The following is a 16000-nucleotide window of genomic DNA, read 5'->3' on the forward strand; positions in this document are numbered from 1 at the left end:
ATAGAAAGAAAGGCAAGGKATCTGATGCTTGGTTTTCAGCCCAYGCTCMGCAAATCCCRCTGGAGAAGGYRTTGGAAACAGTGTCTCAGAGTTTGCAGACAGCACTTTCCTGGACTGGAATCTTTATTATAAAGTTGGGTTTTATCAGATAAACAGGTGCTGCAATATTTGAACTGTCAAGGTGTTTTAAATGTGAGTCTGTGTATTATTGCTAGTCTTTGCAGAATGGCCAAGAGCAGAATTGGTTTGGAGCTCCAACCTGTAGKACAGGGCCTCAGCATTCTCCCRGGGCTCTACAAGCAAGTAGAAGTGTGTGCCTCCTCTGWGTGTGCTGCATAAATGGAATGTCAGTCTTCAAGACTGTTGAGCCAGTACCTTCCCTGCTGAATTCTTTTGAGGAGGAAGGAATTAATTGTCAGCATAAATCAAGGCGAACCTGGGTACTTCAACTGGAGGCAAACCTTTCTTAATCCTATCATACCCTTTTGATTATTATTTCAAAACTCCCAACATAAACACTGACAACAGGAAGAAGTTTCTTTTTTTGTTAATTCCAAACTAAGAAAGGAATTTGACTCAGTACATATCTGGCTTTTGCTTGCTAGCAGTTTCATTGCTTTGCCACCAAACTTTATGCCAACATTGCATTCTTCAAAGTGACGTTGATATTGCCATAATGTTGCTTAATGGGCAGAATGCTTGTGTAGAGGAACATAGGAAGGCTAATTGTGTGTAGGTGTTTTTCATTATGGTAACAGTTGTACACGAGATTAGAGTTGTTGGAACCATAACTTGGTTAACACTGTGTATCATGTCCCCAGACTCATAAGGGAGTAACAAGACTTCTCCTCTTGTCATTAGTACTGTACTGCAGATAATCACGTTGTTTTTTTTCCTGGAAGCTATTTCTTCCCCAGTAGGCATAATTGCTTTCTGCAAATTTCGCTTAATATCAGGGTTTGGCATTTCTGTTGCTGACTAGGCCTTCCTACCCCACTTTAAAAATTTGTTTTTCTTTGTTTTATAGATTTGTGGAGTGAAAGAACATAGAGTGGGAAAAGCCTTTTTGCCATCTTSCTCTTAATCCTTTTGTCAGAGGGTGGGAGCAGCTTTATATGTCATTGTGTGTGGACAACCACCTTAACCTGGTTTTTAAAGYTGATAGTAGAGATGACTGCAGTGGGAGGTACCCAAGTGTTAGTATCTCAGAAGAATCAATTTTATTGAGCAAGAGAGGAGTGGTTGTGTCATAACCACRCTGGACTGAAAAACCTCCAACAGCRGATCAGGCTGCTCTGACTTCCWGTGAAGATGATGTGTATGGATAGTCCCTTYACCTGGTTGAGCTGGAAGGGCAGAACCTCCTGGAAATGGATGGTAAAAATTTACTGAGGAATTGAGAAAGCAAGGAGGAGGAGGAGGAATTGATTTCCATCATCTATAAATACTTTCCTCATGCCTTCTCTGTCTAGAATGAGTGTCATTTTGTCTTAAGGAACAAAACAGTAACACTGTCAATTTAGAAATTTGAGATTTTATTATTGAGGCACAACAAAAACACCTTTCTGCATAACAGATTTTCTGGTATTCAGGTTACAAGTWTTCTGAGAGCTGCASTGAAGTAGAAGTCAGCTGATAATGTAAAATTTCACTGGAAATCTCAAATCTATCTCATGCTTTTTGTTTGTCCTTATGGCTTCAGTTTCAAACTTCTCTCACTTTCTCAGGTGTTTTGACCATTTAGTGAAAGGTTTGCACTACAAAAGGATCCTCTTCACCTCTGATATTAGCAGCCTGATCAGAGGCCTGAACAAATGTAGGTGTTCCTCAAAAACTTGGTAAAAATTTACAGTTGAGATCACACAGTATCCATGGTATTTGTAGTACTATTTGGTAGACTTAAAAGGTGCTTTAGTTATTCTGTGAAGARTTTGTAGGAAACTTTCAAGTTTTAGGCATTTAATACCTTTTCAGCATTGTTCTAAAGTTGGAACAACTTTGTTCTAAACATTGTTCTAAAGTTAACTTGGTGTTAACATATGAGGACAAAAAAMCATTAAAATTGGTTTAATAACTGGAGAAGTGATTCAATGGATGACTTCAGTATTAATGTGTTTGCTATATAAAAATTGTCATTACAGTGCATAAACAGTCTTACAGTAAGGAAATGATTCTTTGAAGGTGCTCCATAGTGTAACGAGAAAGGTGTGATTAAGCCCAATGGCTGCAAGCTGTAATAAGAATTGTGTTTATTTAAAAAAATTAAGCAACTGTGGGACCTGCCTTACCAACTAGAAATTTTTGCTCTCCTGTTGCTTTATTTGTGATATTTGTGGCCATCTTGCTTTTGTTTTAGAATGTTCTTCATTAAGCTTGGCAAGRTATTGAGAAAGTTATAGCTTCCAGCAGTTTAAGACCACCCATTTTGAAAAGTAATGGTTTGGACAATTTTAACTGATGTGTAGTGTCTTTTCCTCTTGAAACTGGTGTAGCTACATCAGGTGAAATGAGATACTTCAAGTTCTGTTTATGACAAATAGTGGCAGAAATCATCCTTTTTGGATAGGAAAGAAGCAGGGAATGAGAAAGTGGGTTATCCTATGTTTTGGTTATGCAGATATAGTATTTGATCTAGTAGGCTTGGGGAATATGCTTCTGACTGAAAAGTGACCCCCATTTGACCAGGGCATATCTTCCCTGATGTAGAACCATTGCATTTGTCCCTGCCCTCCCTGTGTGATATAATACCAGTTAGAAAACAGATATCAAATCTTCTTGCYGATCTAATTTTTTATAGGATTGAATTTTAAGATGAAAACCTTTTCTTTTTGACTAGTGAAGGAAARTCTTTCACCTTTTTCAAGGTGACTGAAGCAAGGTATTGGAGGCTAAAGGTCTCTTCTGTGAAGTTACGATGTTAAAACAAGCTACTAATTGTTTRGTAATACACTCACTCTGTGTTATGYAATCTGGCCAAGGAGGCTAGAATAACTGAAATTTCATCTCAAGCTCTGGAGTTGTATCAGAGAGGTTATTCTAATGTTTCTTTCTATTCTGACTTTTGTCAGGAGTAGGAAGAAGCACTATTGTGGACCCGAGATGACCATAAATTCTGAGGATTCTGGTGCTTTCCTAATCAAAGTAGAACTCTAATGAGTTTGATTTATCTCACACTGATGTGTGAAGTATCAGCCTTTTGGAGCCCTTCTTCCAGCTGCTAAGATGATTTGTATGGTAACCACTTAACCAGACAGTTATCTTCCTCTTGCTAATGGGTTTTTTTTGCTATTGAGGTGCCAAGCTGCTGTCATCCTAGTCCTTGCCACTTAATTAGCAAATGCTTTTATAGGGCATAGGCTGTGGAGGAGAAGTAGTAATAAATAGGCTGTACTCTAACAGTTCATTAATATAGGAATGAAAAACSTCATCTGTGTTGTTAGTCTTTATGGATTGCACCATGGGGCAAAACATTCACTTCCTCCCCACTTAGGCAATTCTGAATTTTAATGATATTTGCATATATCTGAAGTGTAGGGCACTTTTACTTTTAGCAGAATTGAGAATGCTTTGAAATACAAATTAATAAAAACCTACAAGTTCTGGTTTTTATTAATTTGTTTTCTGGGTARAAGTCTTAAGATATGCATGTTACAATCATCCTAAAACATCAGCTGAGGAAACACTGGGATTAAGTCAAAAGCCAGGTAGCAAATTTAATGAAAGCCTTGTTGTTCTTTTGAAATATTTTAAGATAATTTTCAAAACTGTACTTCCATAATGCTTCTTCCTAAGGTCCTGCTTGGCATTACTACWGTAAAGTCTAGAACTATACTGAGTAACATAAATTGGAAGAGGGTGAAAGAGTTCTTACACTATGTTTCACTTCACTTCTTGAAGAAAGAAATATCTGGTAAACATGGCAGAACCACCCTGAAAGTGAAGGATTTGTTTGTTGACTAAAAAGCCAGAATAGAAATAATTGAAACAAACTTGATACTAAAAGAATACTCTGACAAAAAAAAAGGAACATAGTTTAATATAAAATTGTCCATTTTGAAATGTATTTTTTACCTGTTTGGAAACTTGGCCTCTCCTTACCCTTGCTGAACAGCTGATACATGAAATGTCTCAGGTAAGTTTTTGTTGTCCTCACAACAAGAGAGAACTCTCACAAATTCTGTCAACAGTAAGAAAGATACTCTGATACTGTAACAAGTACCTTGCAATAGKAGATAACCCCCTGGTTGGATTTTGTGTTTAGTACAGTGACTGCTGTAGTTCAGAGTCCTTTGGGCCTTTGATTTTTTTTTCTGTAGGAGAAGTTGTGCCAATCTGAGTATCATTGTGCAGTTTTCCCAGGGTAAAGCAGGTGGCAAGAGTCCCTTGGCACTGMAATGTTTGTGTGCTTTTTTTTCTTGTTTTCCATAATAATTTCTCAAGCATGGTTAAATGAGATCTGTTTAGTTTTCTGTTCTGGATGGAGATGTGCTGGGTTGGCAGCTCTGGGATTTTCTGTATTTTGCCAGCTGGCAAACATGCACATTTGTGTAAGCTCATTCATAGCTGATACAGAGAGACAGGTGCTGATTTACTGTTCTTCAAATATCTGTGCTGGCATATGTCCAGTACTAACATGACTGCGCCTAGAGAACAAGAGTGCATCACTTCAAATCTTAGTGAGACACCTCAGAGGCACCTCTCTGAACACTTATTTACTGATATTGGCAGCAGGGGAATGTTAAATATATTTCAGTGATGGATTTCACTGCCTGTGCCTGGGGAGTGTCTGTGTTAACACACACAAATGCATGTGTTACTGCCTAATATGAAATGTAAAAATGAGAACTGGATATTATTATTAATGGCTTTAACAAAAAAGAAATGCTTACGGTCTCAGATCCATAGGGAACACTTCTCCATAACCCCTTAATAGCAGTTGGAAGTGATTAGGGAAAGGAACTCCAAGGCCTGTATGACAGGGCTCCTGTYAATCTTTCCTGCTCCAGTTGTTGGCATTCTGTATGCTGTATGCGAGTGGTCCAGAACTTCCTGTTCCAGTAGATGCTGAGGCTGTATCCAAACTGTAGGAACCTCTTCTCCCATCCATGAGCTTCCTGTGTTTGGGAGTCGCCACAGCTGCTGACCCTCGCTGTGCTTGACACAGCCTGGGAGTGCTCTGCCATGGCTGCAGGGCCCTTTGTGCTGGCAGCAGCTCTGCAAGGTGGGGGCCCTCTGTTTGATGGTCTGGTGGCATTAGGGGTTGAGGAGAGGACAGRGCTCTGAAACATCCGCTGGAGTAATCGATACCGAGACAGCATTGCTTTGTTAACTAATCCACAGCTGACAATGTGTCTAACACTGACTCGCTGCTGTCGCTTTGTAACTTTCACATGAGCTGCCTGCAATTAAGYGCTGCAAATCCAATTCTTGTGTTTCTTAGCCTTTACAGGCAATGGTGAGACATAAGAAATTGCATGGCATGTTTAATTAGCGACTTGTGTAAGAACTTAGTTCTCAAGATAAGCAGCTTCATAAAGGCTTAAATAACAAGAAACTATGTASAACTTTTGGTTTTGGCTATAATGTGAAGGTTAAGTGTTTCAATTTGTAAAAGCTGCAGTATCGTCAAGTCAGCAATGTGGCTTCTTCTGGCTACCTGTTCTCTTCTTATTTGTGATTGTGGTCAAGTTCTAGTGCTGTGATTATAACAGCAATCATTTATGTCAGTGGGCTCTGGTCTGAGAGGTGAGACAGGCTTCCTTAGTCATCCATGGTAATGTTTATTTGAAAGATATATAAATGAAATCTGAGGAAATTATTTCTGCCCCAAACAGAACTTTTTGTCAAGGCTCCCATATGGATTTTGAAAACAAACCCAACAAAAGTATTTGCATACCAATGATGACATTATTGGTGTAGTGGGGGGACTGTGTGATCAGTGCCAAACTGTTCATATACTGTAAAAGATAGAAGATACAAYTTCCATGTCAGGAAAACTCAGTCCAAAGTATTGTTTTGCTTCAAAACCATCTGCAGCTTATGTAAGTATCATTATCTTTCATACAGGATAACCCCATAGTAACATGGGAACTATTTAACCATAAATATGAAAAATTAAATGGGAAAATAGGAACACAGATACAGTATCTGATTATGTATTATCTTTGTTACAGCAGTTATTTGCAGATGTCAATCTTCCAGTTTTCTGTCAGGTCGATAATATCATCTCCATTTTATACATCAGTTAGAGAGGYAACAAAAGAATGGAAGTAGCATGCTCAGGGCTGCTCAGTGAGCTGAGGATAACTAACATTGAAAATAAAGAATAAGCTCCCAGTTCTGTACTTCAAACTCAATATTTATTTTTCTTTCCTGACTATGATATTACTCAAGTATAAAGCACATGACTGAGCTGTTTGCTGAGGTTGTGGTAAAACAGTGCTCACCAGTGTCCATGTCCCTTGTCCTGGGTTGCAGAGCGAAATTTATATGGTTACATTCTGCTGAACTGGGTATGAAATCAGTCAACTTCCCCACCCTGGGCTGTGCCTGTTTGTATCTCCTTTCAAGYTATGGAACAATAGTCCTCTGATGAATTTGTGCTTTCTCTTAAAATAAGACTGTAGTCTCTTTTTGCCTTCATGGCTTGATTGAGATCAAGTTAATGGCAGAGATGTGCACAGATTCCTATCAATAATTGGTTTGTTTAAAGTAAAAGGATGCTGTATTTTGGGCCCTRGTTCTGCATTACAGTGGGCAATGAAAAAAAAAAAAAACCAAAATACAAAAGCAAAATTGAGGGATTTTTGGCACACAAGTGGATTTACAAAGCATTAGTGGTACTGCAGTCTTACTAATTAGAAAATCACTTTAGTTTGGGAAAAAAAAAATTGGAGAATTTGTTTGACTGTAGATGTGGAATATTCTCTAATAATTGAACTTATTACTTGGCCAAATTGGTGATGCTGGAAGTTACTGAAGTTACCAAATTAGGACCATTATTTGACTAATACCGAGCTTTTGAACTAAAGAGAAAACAGTAAGGTCTCCAACTTTTTTTGAGTATTTCTCTCAACTCTTTTTAGTAGTWGAAATTAGTAGAGTCACAATTACTGTAAGGTTTTTCTGGGTTTATTTTGTGYCTAGTTTCTGTAGATCTTCTGAACCTGTGCTAAAGCTCTTGTAACACATTCTGACTAGTTTTGTTTGGCAAAGTTTTGTTAYGTTTGGCATGTCTCTCTCTTGCTGCAAGAAGTTAGAGTATAGTGACATTCTGTAGTACTACCYTAAAAAGAGCCACAGCCCATCTGACTCCCTGGCATCAACATAGCAGCTTAGTATTATCTGCACTGATGTATTTCTTTAAGCTTCTATTTGTCATTTCAAATTTTCCTAGTGACATGAAATTTTTTACTTTATATAGGCATCACTACTATGAGTATGTGTATCTGACAGAGAGTACATTTTAATGTTGAGAAAAACATGAGATTACAGACTTAGAAGCAGTGTGATCTGAGCTGAAGGACAGGTTTGTCTTCTTAGCTGAAGGGAGCTTTTTTCAATCAGCCTTAGATTTAAGGCATTCTTTTAACACATTCATCCTCAAGGCATGAATATAATATGTCCCTATAAGTGTGATGGTGTGGTGGCGTGACTGTGGGACTTGGATAAAATACATCTGACCCTAATTTTTTTAAGATTGCTTCTGCTGTCACAGMAGTAGTCTGTTTTTGAGAGAAGTCTTGTGTCAGAGCCAAATTGCTAGTCTGCTTCCCCATGAAAGACTATTTCCMTGTCATTTAGTAGGCACTCTTATGATAAAGTCTTTAACAGTGATTACTTCTATCATCTCATGTGCCTCACAAGCTTTATTGCCAACTCAGTCAATCAAAATTAAACTGTCTAACATAGTGCAAATGGCTTAGAAAGGTAACCAAGGGATTGTCTTCATTTCTTGTCATCAAAGAGAAAATAATTGTAAAYCAGATGAAGACTGAAGCAAACTCAGGCAAGGTCAGATATTTGGACTAGAGGGCACGGCTTTTAAAGTGCTGCTTTGGACACATGGCAGCAGAGGTGGAGGTGAAATGGCCAGATGAAGACCGAGGTGTTTAAAATAATGCACAAAAAATGGGTGTGTGTGCTAGAGCAGCAACATGATTTTGTGAAGAAGGCTGTATAAGTAAAGATCTGTAAATGTATTTAAGCAGTGAGGCTGGGTGCCAGAAGAGGGGAAGGTAAGGAAAAACTGGAAAGCAGTTAAATGAGRTTTTGTAAGAGAACTGTGACAAAATACTTCCAGATACATAATGATGATTTTGAAAATAATGGAAATGCASTGAAAAAGTAGGAGCACAGATGAAWGCTGTGTTGGCAGAYTTATAAYATCAGTATTAGGAAATGTTCTTCAGATGTTTATCTCAGGGCCACCTGGAGAGGTAGAGTGAATATAGATCAAAAAGGCCTTTTGAAAGATGAAATCTGGTTAGATTTCAGCTATTGCTGAAAAATGCCTCCCCTTCAGTCCAGCAGAAAGTGGAAGTAATATAAATGCTTGGATTTTGAGAGCCATGACAGACCTGTATGATGTAATAAATAAATAATAATGTAAATTATATTTAATTTTTTAAAGAACTTCACAGCTAAGCAGCAAGCTGAACATTAAACTTAACCAATTTTTGCATGATTATCCTCATGAACTTTATAAACTTTATATAGTGACTACCTCTCTGGAATGTGATTCCTGCTGAACCACTCTTACAAGATTTCCTTTAAATACATCACTATTTCTGTACCTGGATCCATGACTTCCTCTACTTTCCACTTTCTTCTAAAGAAAGGGGTAAAGTCCATGATCAGACCATGGTTTGGAGTGAGCAGACAGGCCATGCAGGTAACCATAGTCAAAGGTAACCATAGGTCAAAGTACAAAGAACTTTGGTCCTAGGAGAATCAGAGTGCAAAGGGACCGTTTAACTGCCTGTCAGCAATAAAACAGGGAGGCAATATATGGTTACTGTGACCTTGGAGATGGAGTCACACACATAGGYAAGCAGACTGAGAAGCTGGAAGCTGTGCAAAGCAGTTGTAGGTTTGTCAGAATGTTACTAAGCAGAGACACCATGATCCAGACATTGCTGAAAGGTTATTTGGTCTGATATGCAAGGGGCCCTAATTAATAATAATGTCAACAGCTTTAAAAGCTTCACAGTGATCTGGAAGTTGCATCAGAGAGAGGTTTGAATTGCATGAGTGAATCCCTGTTTATGTTGTGTATACAGGCGTATGCCTGAGGCAAACTGCCTTGTAAACAAATGTTATATTGGATCAGCAGTATTGCCAAAATATTTACTTGTTTTCYTTCTGAAGTGGTCAGGTGCTTGAAACATCACCTCCATGTTCTTATGGCATAGAGGTGGCCTGAAAGGAGATGAAGAATTAAAAAGAAATAGTAGGAAAGAAATTGCAGGACTTTGGCAAGAGAAGCTAGGATAAACACAATTTTCTCTAGAGTATGACTGATAGGTAAGTAGGCATGGAGGGCAGCGTAGCTGACAGCTCCTTCCGTGTTGATTCAGAGTTTGACTGAGACCTTAAAGACAGAACCTGTCAGTTCCTTGTCAATTTGTTCTTGCCATAGAAATGCTATTCTCCAGTTGTGCTTTGGAGAAGAGAACGTGGTTAGTCTTGAGGCTATTCCAAGTGATAAGCGTTGTTCTCCATAATGTATAAACTGATACTTGATTTTATTCATAATATTGAGTATATTCATAATATTCGTAGTATTTTTATTCATAATATTCATCCTTCTCTCTTGAGAAGGATGTCTTCTCACCTCCAGTTCTGCTTTTTTCTCCTTGCTTAAAGGATATCTGTCAGGAGAGGAACAGTCCCTTTCTTCCCCATCTCTCCTTTGGTTTGATRAGGAATTTTGCTGTTATGTCAGATCTTGAAGGAATACATCCTCCAACATATAAACAATGTACAGAACTTAAATAAACTTGCTGGTGTTACCTTATGGTGTCCCTTTCAGTGAAACAAAGCATAGTGCAATGTCRGGTACTGTTTGGAGACCAGTTAATTGGACAGAATGTGCTGCTCTATGTGTAAGAATTTCAAGAATATTTCCAAGCATGGGGAATGTGATTTTATAAAACAGACTAACRTAAAATCTGCTGACCTTGCCATCAAACCTTGTTCAGTCTGACAAGACTGAAAAGACCACAGAATAGCCTAAAATGAAGGATGAAAATTTTGTCTTTGCAAAAACAGCTCAATTTTCTCTGCTGTGGGCAGTCAGACCTTTAAGAAGCAGTTGTTAACCACTTTTTGTTGCGTATCAGACCTGAAAATACAGGAAGTGTGCAGGACACAATGCCCCAAAAAGTTATCCACCTTCTTTTCTGATGTTTCCTTAGCTTAAGAACAGTTTGAACAAGAGAAAAGGTCTTATGACAAATTCTACTTTTACCTCAGAGTTGAGGCAAAAGAGCAGGAAATCTTGCCATGAAACTGAGTGAATTATAGAAACGGGCAAGAAATTAAGAGGTAGCTGGCAGAATTAACAAGTAGGCAAATGCTGTTTAAGACCACATGCCCTCTGATTTCCTGATTACCTTCTAGCTTTATTTGTTTCCTTTTGGATGACCTTGAAACTTCTTTGTCAATGGAAAGCTAATTTATGAGGAAGTTCTGTTGAGAGCATCTCTGACTGTAAGAATTAAGTTACTTCAAATCCTTTCCCATTCCCTGAAAACCCCAAATTACTCCACCATAACACCTGAKACTCCTAACCCTCCCCTCAGAGGAGTGTTGATTTAGCTGCTGCTGTGTATAAGTTCAAAGCATAGTACTTTTTTCYTAATTTATATCTATATTGTTGTAACAAGTTTTTTGTTTTTAAGTCTATGAAAGCATTTAAWATTTTTCRCTTACCCAAGGCATTACCCCTAATWAAASTAATATATAACTAAAATAYGTTTTAAAAGTCTGTATCTAGACGTTGACCTGTCCAGCTTAGTTTGTTCATTTAAATTGGGTATGCAAAAGCTGCGTAAAATTAAAAATTAATGAAAGTACACARCTGACACAAGAAACCTGGCAAGTAACAATAAACCTCATCAACTTAACATGCAATCATCCTGCTTAAACCCAATAAGCATGCCAAACAGGCAAGACAGGTTGTATTGAGGATGATTCTAGATTATCTTGTTGTAATGCACTAAAGCTATAGTTCRACCAGTTTTATTTTAAAACCAATATTACCATGGAAAGGAGGAGTCCCATGCTTGTGAACTTGCTGTTGGTTTCTGTTGAGTGCTGGTTTCTATATCCTTCTCCACCCCCTTTCTCTGATCCTTCTTGCACTGGGATTACTGGGTGACTGTAGGTGAAGTATCTGAGGAACTCATGTGCATAAGCGGGGGGGAAGCAGGAGGAAAAGCATCTGAGGGCTTTTTTCTACTCAGTCCCTCGATGTTGTTTACCATGCTCACCTGGGATGTTTCCAGTGCTACCCTATACTTGAAACTAGGACGGGAAGAGGCAACTTAGAAGTGTTAAACCAGACACACACCTGAAACATGACACCCTTTCCTCCCAGTGCATCCCTGTGCAGAATTCATGGGCTTTGTGTCTAGAGGAGAATGTTTAGCTGAAATATGCCCCTTGTTCTTGCAGATAGTGGTGTGCAAATAAAACTTGAAAATGGGTTTTACATGTTGCCTCAGAGTTACCAGGGAGCCTTACCTTCAAAACCCATTCCCTACTTTCTTCTTGCATCTGCTTATCATGGGTTCAGCTGTTCTTTCTGTAATTAGCATATCATAGCTAAAGAARCCTCTTACTGGAAAAGATGAGCAGTCTTCTGGAAAAAAAGCGAACAGTCTTCTGGAATTAAAGCAAACAGGCTACTGTTGTTTAAATTAGGTAGTTTGTGTGTACCTATGTTGTAATGTTGATTTCAGTTTTAAATTGGAAAGGTGATGAATCTTAAATTCGTGCAACACAGACTTTCCTAAGCTAATCTCCATGAACATGAATGAATTTGACGTGGGGGGTAATTCAGTATTTTGAGAAGTACGTCTTTTCTATTTATGAGCTGCAGGTACTGATGTAGGAAGAAAATGGGAACACACATACTGGTACTATACATGGAAATTGTGTGGGAATGCCCAACTGCAAGGAAATTCAAAGGATCGGCAAGCCTTACACTATTATGATAGCTCCTTTCTAATAGTAGCATGCATCTACATGACACTTGACAGGTGGGCTAGTTTGAGTACCAAATTAAAAATGGCCCCAGTCCTGCATTTCTGACCAGGGAAAGTCACTCTGAATGAGATGCTGGTGTTGTGCAGTTGCACGAGAAATCCTTTTTCCTGCTGACACTCTGCAGCCACTACTGACACCCTGGGTGAGGTGATCTCATGTGCAGGAACCTCTCTGCTTTGCAGCAGGGGTTGGCAGGAATGCTTTCTGTCTGCTGAATGTGGATGCTGGATCACAGTCTATTTTCAGGAGTAAACACGGAGTACCTCAGAAATCTGCCCTGTAGCTGTAAGCARTAGGTCCTCTCATAACACATTCTGTGAATAGCAACCACTGCAGGGGGGGAGGTAAAAAAAGGATATGGGTGGAATAAACATGGGTTTCATAGGTCTTGGAGTGGGAAACTCATTCTCTATGGACAAATAGATGGCTTCCCTCATTTGTACTAAGAAGCTGATAGCTGGGGTATTTTTTTTCAAGTTTTCAAGCCTTCTGTCATCATGAGTTGCAAGAGAAGAGTAAAATGCCATTTCACATTTGTTTAATATGCTTTTAGAAAGTCATGTGTATTGAAAGTATACCGAAACTGGTGTATAGATCACTTCTGTCATGATCTCTACATTGCATTACAACAATACTGTTTTTTTCAGTTCTGCATTTCATATCCTTACCATTTTCTGTTTCTATCCAATAGGTAAGGCACAGAACTTCAGACCAGGTAATGGCYTTGAAGATGAACACACTGAACAGCAACAGAGCAAACATGCTGAAAGAGGTTCARCTTATGAATAGACTCTCACATCCGAACATCTTAAGGTACACTGGCTTTTTTCTGAACCATACAGAAAAAGGGTGTCTTTAATAGAGCTCTCTTCTTTCCAATCTTTATTTATTTATTTTTTGTTGTAAATCTGTCTGTTGTGAATGCGTTAGGATCAGTTGTTAATGTAAGAGATGAATAGGAGGAAGAAGAAGACTTGAAAGAAGAAAAACAGACATGAACATGATTTTGGTATCTGGAATTTGCTAGTAGTAACTTCTGTCAGAGAAAAACAAGTGCTTGCATTTTAAATTTCTAATGAATCAGTAAAGTGATATGAAGAATGAAATTTGACTTCTTTTTGTGAACTTAAATTATTGCAAATTTAACACTGTACAATTGACTTATGGTTATTAGTCTTACAATTAAACAATGCAAAGTGCCGTAGCTTCTTCCTACTTTAGGTCTGCTTCCCAGTTTTTAGCATTTTCTTATTGCGGTACTACAGAGTGGAATAAGAGGGACTGAAGAAAAGAAGCTAGAGTTTAAACTAATCTRATTTATATGCTCCTGAAAGGAAAAAGGTAGTTCTTGCTTTGCATTAGATTACTGCATGCAAATCCAAAATGTTCCAATGTGTATCTTGTTATTTCTTGAATCATTTTAGCCTTGGTTTCTCTTCTATGAGGATTTGACAAGCAATTAACATAATTGGTTGAAGCCATAACATTGTGAAATTTAAAGATGTGATGACAGTGCACTAAATGACCAGTTCTCCTAAACTGCTGTTACACACCTGGTATCCATTTCTGATTTCAGCTCTTTTTGAGAAGTTCTGGATACACAGTGAATTTTGTTACTTAATTTCCTTTTCTTCACCATTYTGCTGCATAATACAGACATGATGCTAATTCTTAAAATCCTTTATAACCAACTTTTCTGATCCTTGAAATCCCATCTCAGTCTTCATCAACTGATATGTAACAATATTATCCTGTTTGTTTCCTTCAGTATTTATGAGGATGTCTCAGAAGCATTTGAAATATCTATAGGGGGCATTCCATTAGTTCATGCCTATTTTCTTCTTCTTATTTTTCTTAAAACCTCAAAAACCTGTAAACTTCAAGAATTATTACTCACAGTAAATGGCATCAGTTTTATCACAGTGTGTTTACTCAAGTGTGGTACTAATCTGTCCTAATCGCACTTCTTAGTCTGTTTTCTGTGCTCCAAGGTGAGGTTCATTCCAAGCAACTCTTCCTTCTTTATATTGGTTGTTGTCTTTAAAAAAAAAGTTATCTATCTGGTTATTAAGATTTCAGGATCATTAATTGTTTCTTAGATCTCTCTCCCATGTCTTTTCCCTCATTTCTCTTTTACTGAATCCTTAGATAAGCAGTGTATGGCCTTGGGGACTGATACAGCTGATTTGTGGAAAGAGTAACTTTCCACAGCAAGATTGGCATTGTCAGAATCATCAACTCAGCACACTTCCTCAGTTTCTTGATCAACTTTGTGTGGTTGGTAAATCTTACTAAAAAAATCAACTAGCTCTACAGCTCTGTTCAAAATGAAGATTTTAACTTGGGTTGGGGTGAGGGAAAGTAGGAAAGGGATATTTTGACAGGCAAAAAGCATTCAGTTGCATCTTAATGTAACCCTGCCCCCTCTTGAATGGAATTACAGAGGTGTTGCTGAGAACAAAAGTTATTGGTAGCTCAGTCCTGAGTAATTGCTGAAATGTAGGTATCTTGTGATGTAAAAGAGATCATATTTGTGATGTACTGGTCCCCTCTGGCCTGAGAGCCTATGAATAATTCGAAGTCAGCAGTGTTACACAGATGGTCCTGAAGGAAGAACAATAATGCATTGATTTATGTATGAAGCAGAAAAGGAATTTCATTTGGTCTTCTAGTTATTACCCAGGATTGATAGGGAAATCTTTTTCTTTGTATGATCAAGTAAGCAGTTATGAGTGAATACATCAGAAATAAATGACTTGAAAAGAAATGGTTTATGTTTGCATAGTTTGTTTAGAAGAATAAACTACATTTGATTTATGAGTTGCTTGATTTGAGGCTTCTTCAATAAAAGTMGGTTCTCTGGTAAAAAATACTGCCTTTTTCAAACCTATTAGGTAAGTCCCCTTTCTAAAGGGAACAAAGATATTCTGATGGGAAATGCAAATGAGAAGACAGTATGTAGTTTTAGTTTTTTTCTTTTATTGAATTATAATACACAGTAAAAGCTACTGCTTTTCTGTGTAGCAGGTAACTTCATGGTTTTGTGTGTTAATTATGTGTCATTTAAGTTTTTGTTTAAATTCTAGTGCAGTTTTTCCAGTCCCTTTATGTCTGGGAGCAGATTTTGCACCTCTTAAATGTTACCTCAATGTGTCTTACATGCCTCCATATAAACACACACCTGCAATCATCTCTATTTGGGTTTCATGAATGTATAAATCATTGGTGCTTCTACTAGTGTTGTAAAACAACCTGTTTCCTACTTTAGAAACACATTAAAAATAATAATTAATAGTAATTTGCTCTTAAAGTAGTGAGAGGTTGTGTTGCTTGTTTGACAATATTGTACTGTCAGATAAGAGCAGCTGGAGTTGTATTGCTGAGAAATCTTTAGGAAGATGTTGTACAGCAACACGTTCCCACTGAAATATTTTCTGTGATTATTTTTGGAAATTTTAAGCTTGTATTAGTATTTAAAGGGAACATCCTCTTCTGAGACGATCGAATAGATAACTTTTCCAGGGCCTATGAGCTATCTCAGTTTGCTGTTAAATATTATTTTCTTCACTTAATTTCTTTCCTTTGAAGTTGTTCTATATTACTGAGTAAGGTGTTTTGTGACTAGCATCAAGTTCACTTCTCTGTTGATTAGTCACTGGATTTCCTCCACATGCCTGAAGGTATACTCTGGTTTTTATGTAAAATATCTCTGAGCTTCTTCATCTTC

The 16000-nt window shown here is 37.8% G+C and overlaps 1 protein-coding gene across 5 annotated transcripts in view; it reads left to right on the forward strand.

Moving 5' to 3' along the window:
* TESK2 (testis associated actin remodelling kinase 2) overlaps window positions 1-16000 on the forward strand; it is a 77695-nt gene that overhangs the window by 14487 nt on the left and 47208 nt on the right. For all 5 annotated transcript variants that reach the window (XM_057390579.1, XM_057390581.1, XM_057390580.1 and 2 more), the window contains exon 3: window positions 12965-13086. In XM_057390579.1, coding sequence (XP_057246562.1) covers window positions 12965-13086 — 122 coding nt within the window. The remainder of the gene's footprint in view (window positions 1-12964; window positions 13087-16000) is intronic.

The sequence above is a fragment of the Malurus melanocephalus genome, unplaced genomic scaffold (genome assembly GCF_030028575.1).
Source record: "Malurus melanocephalus ecotype Western Australia unplaced genomic scaffold, MMel_1.1 scaffold_28, whole genome shotgun sequence".
Lineage (NCBI taxonomy): Eukaryota > Metazoa > Chordata > Aves > Passeriformes > Maluridae > Malurus > Malurus melanocephalus.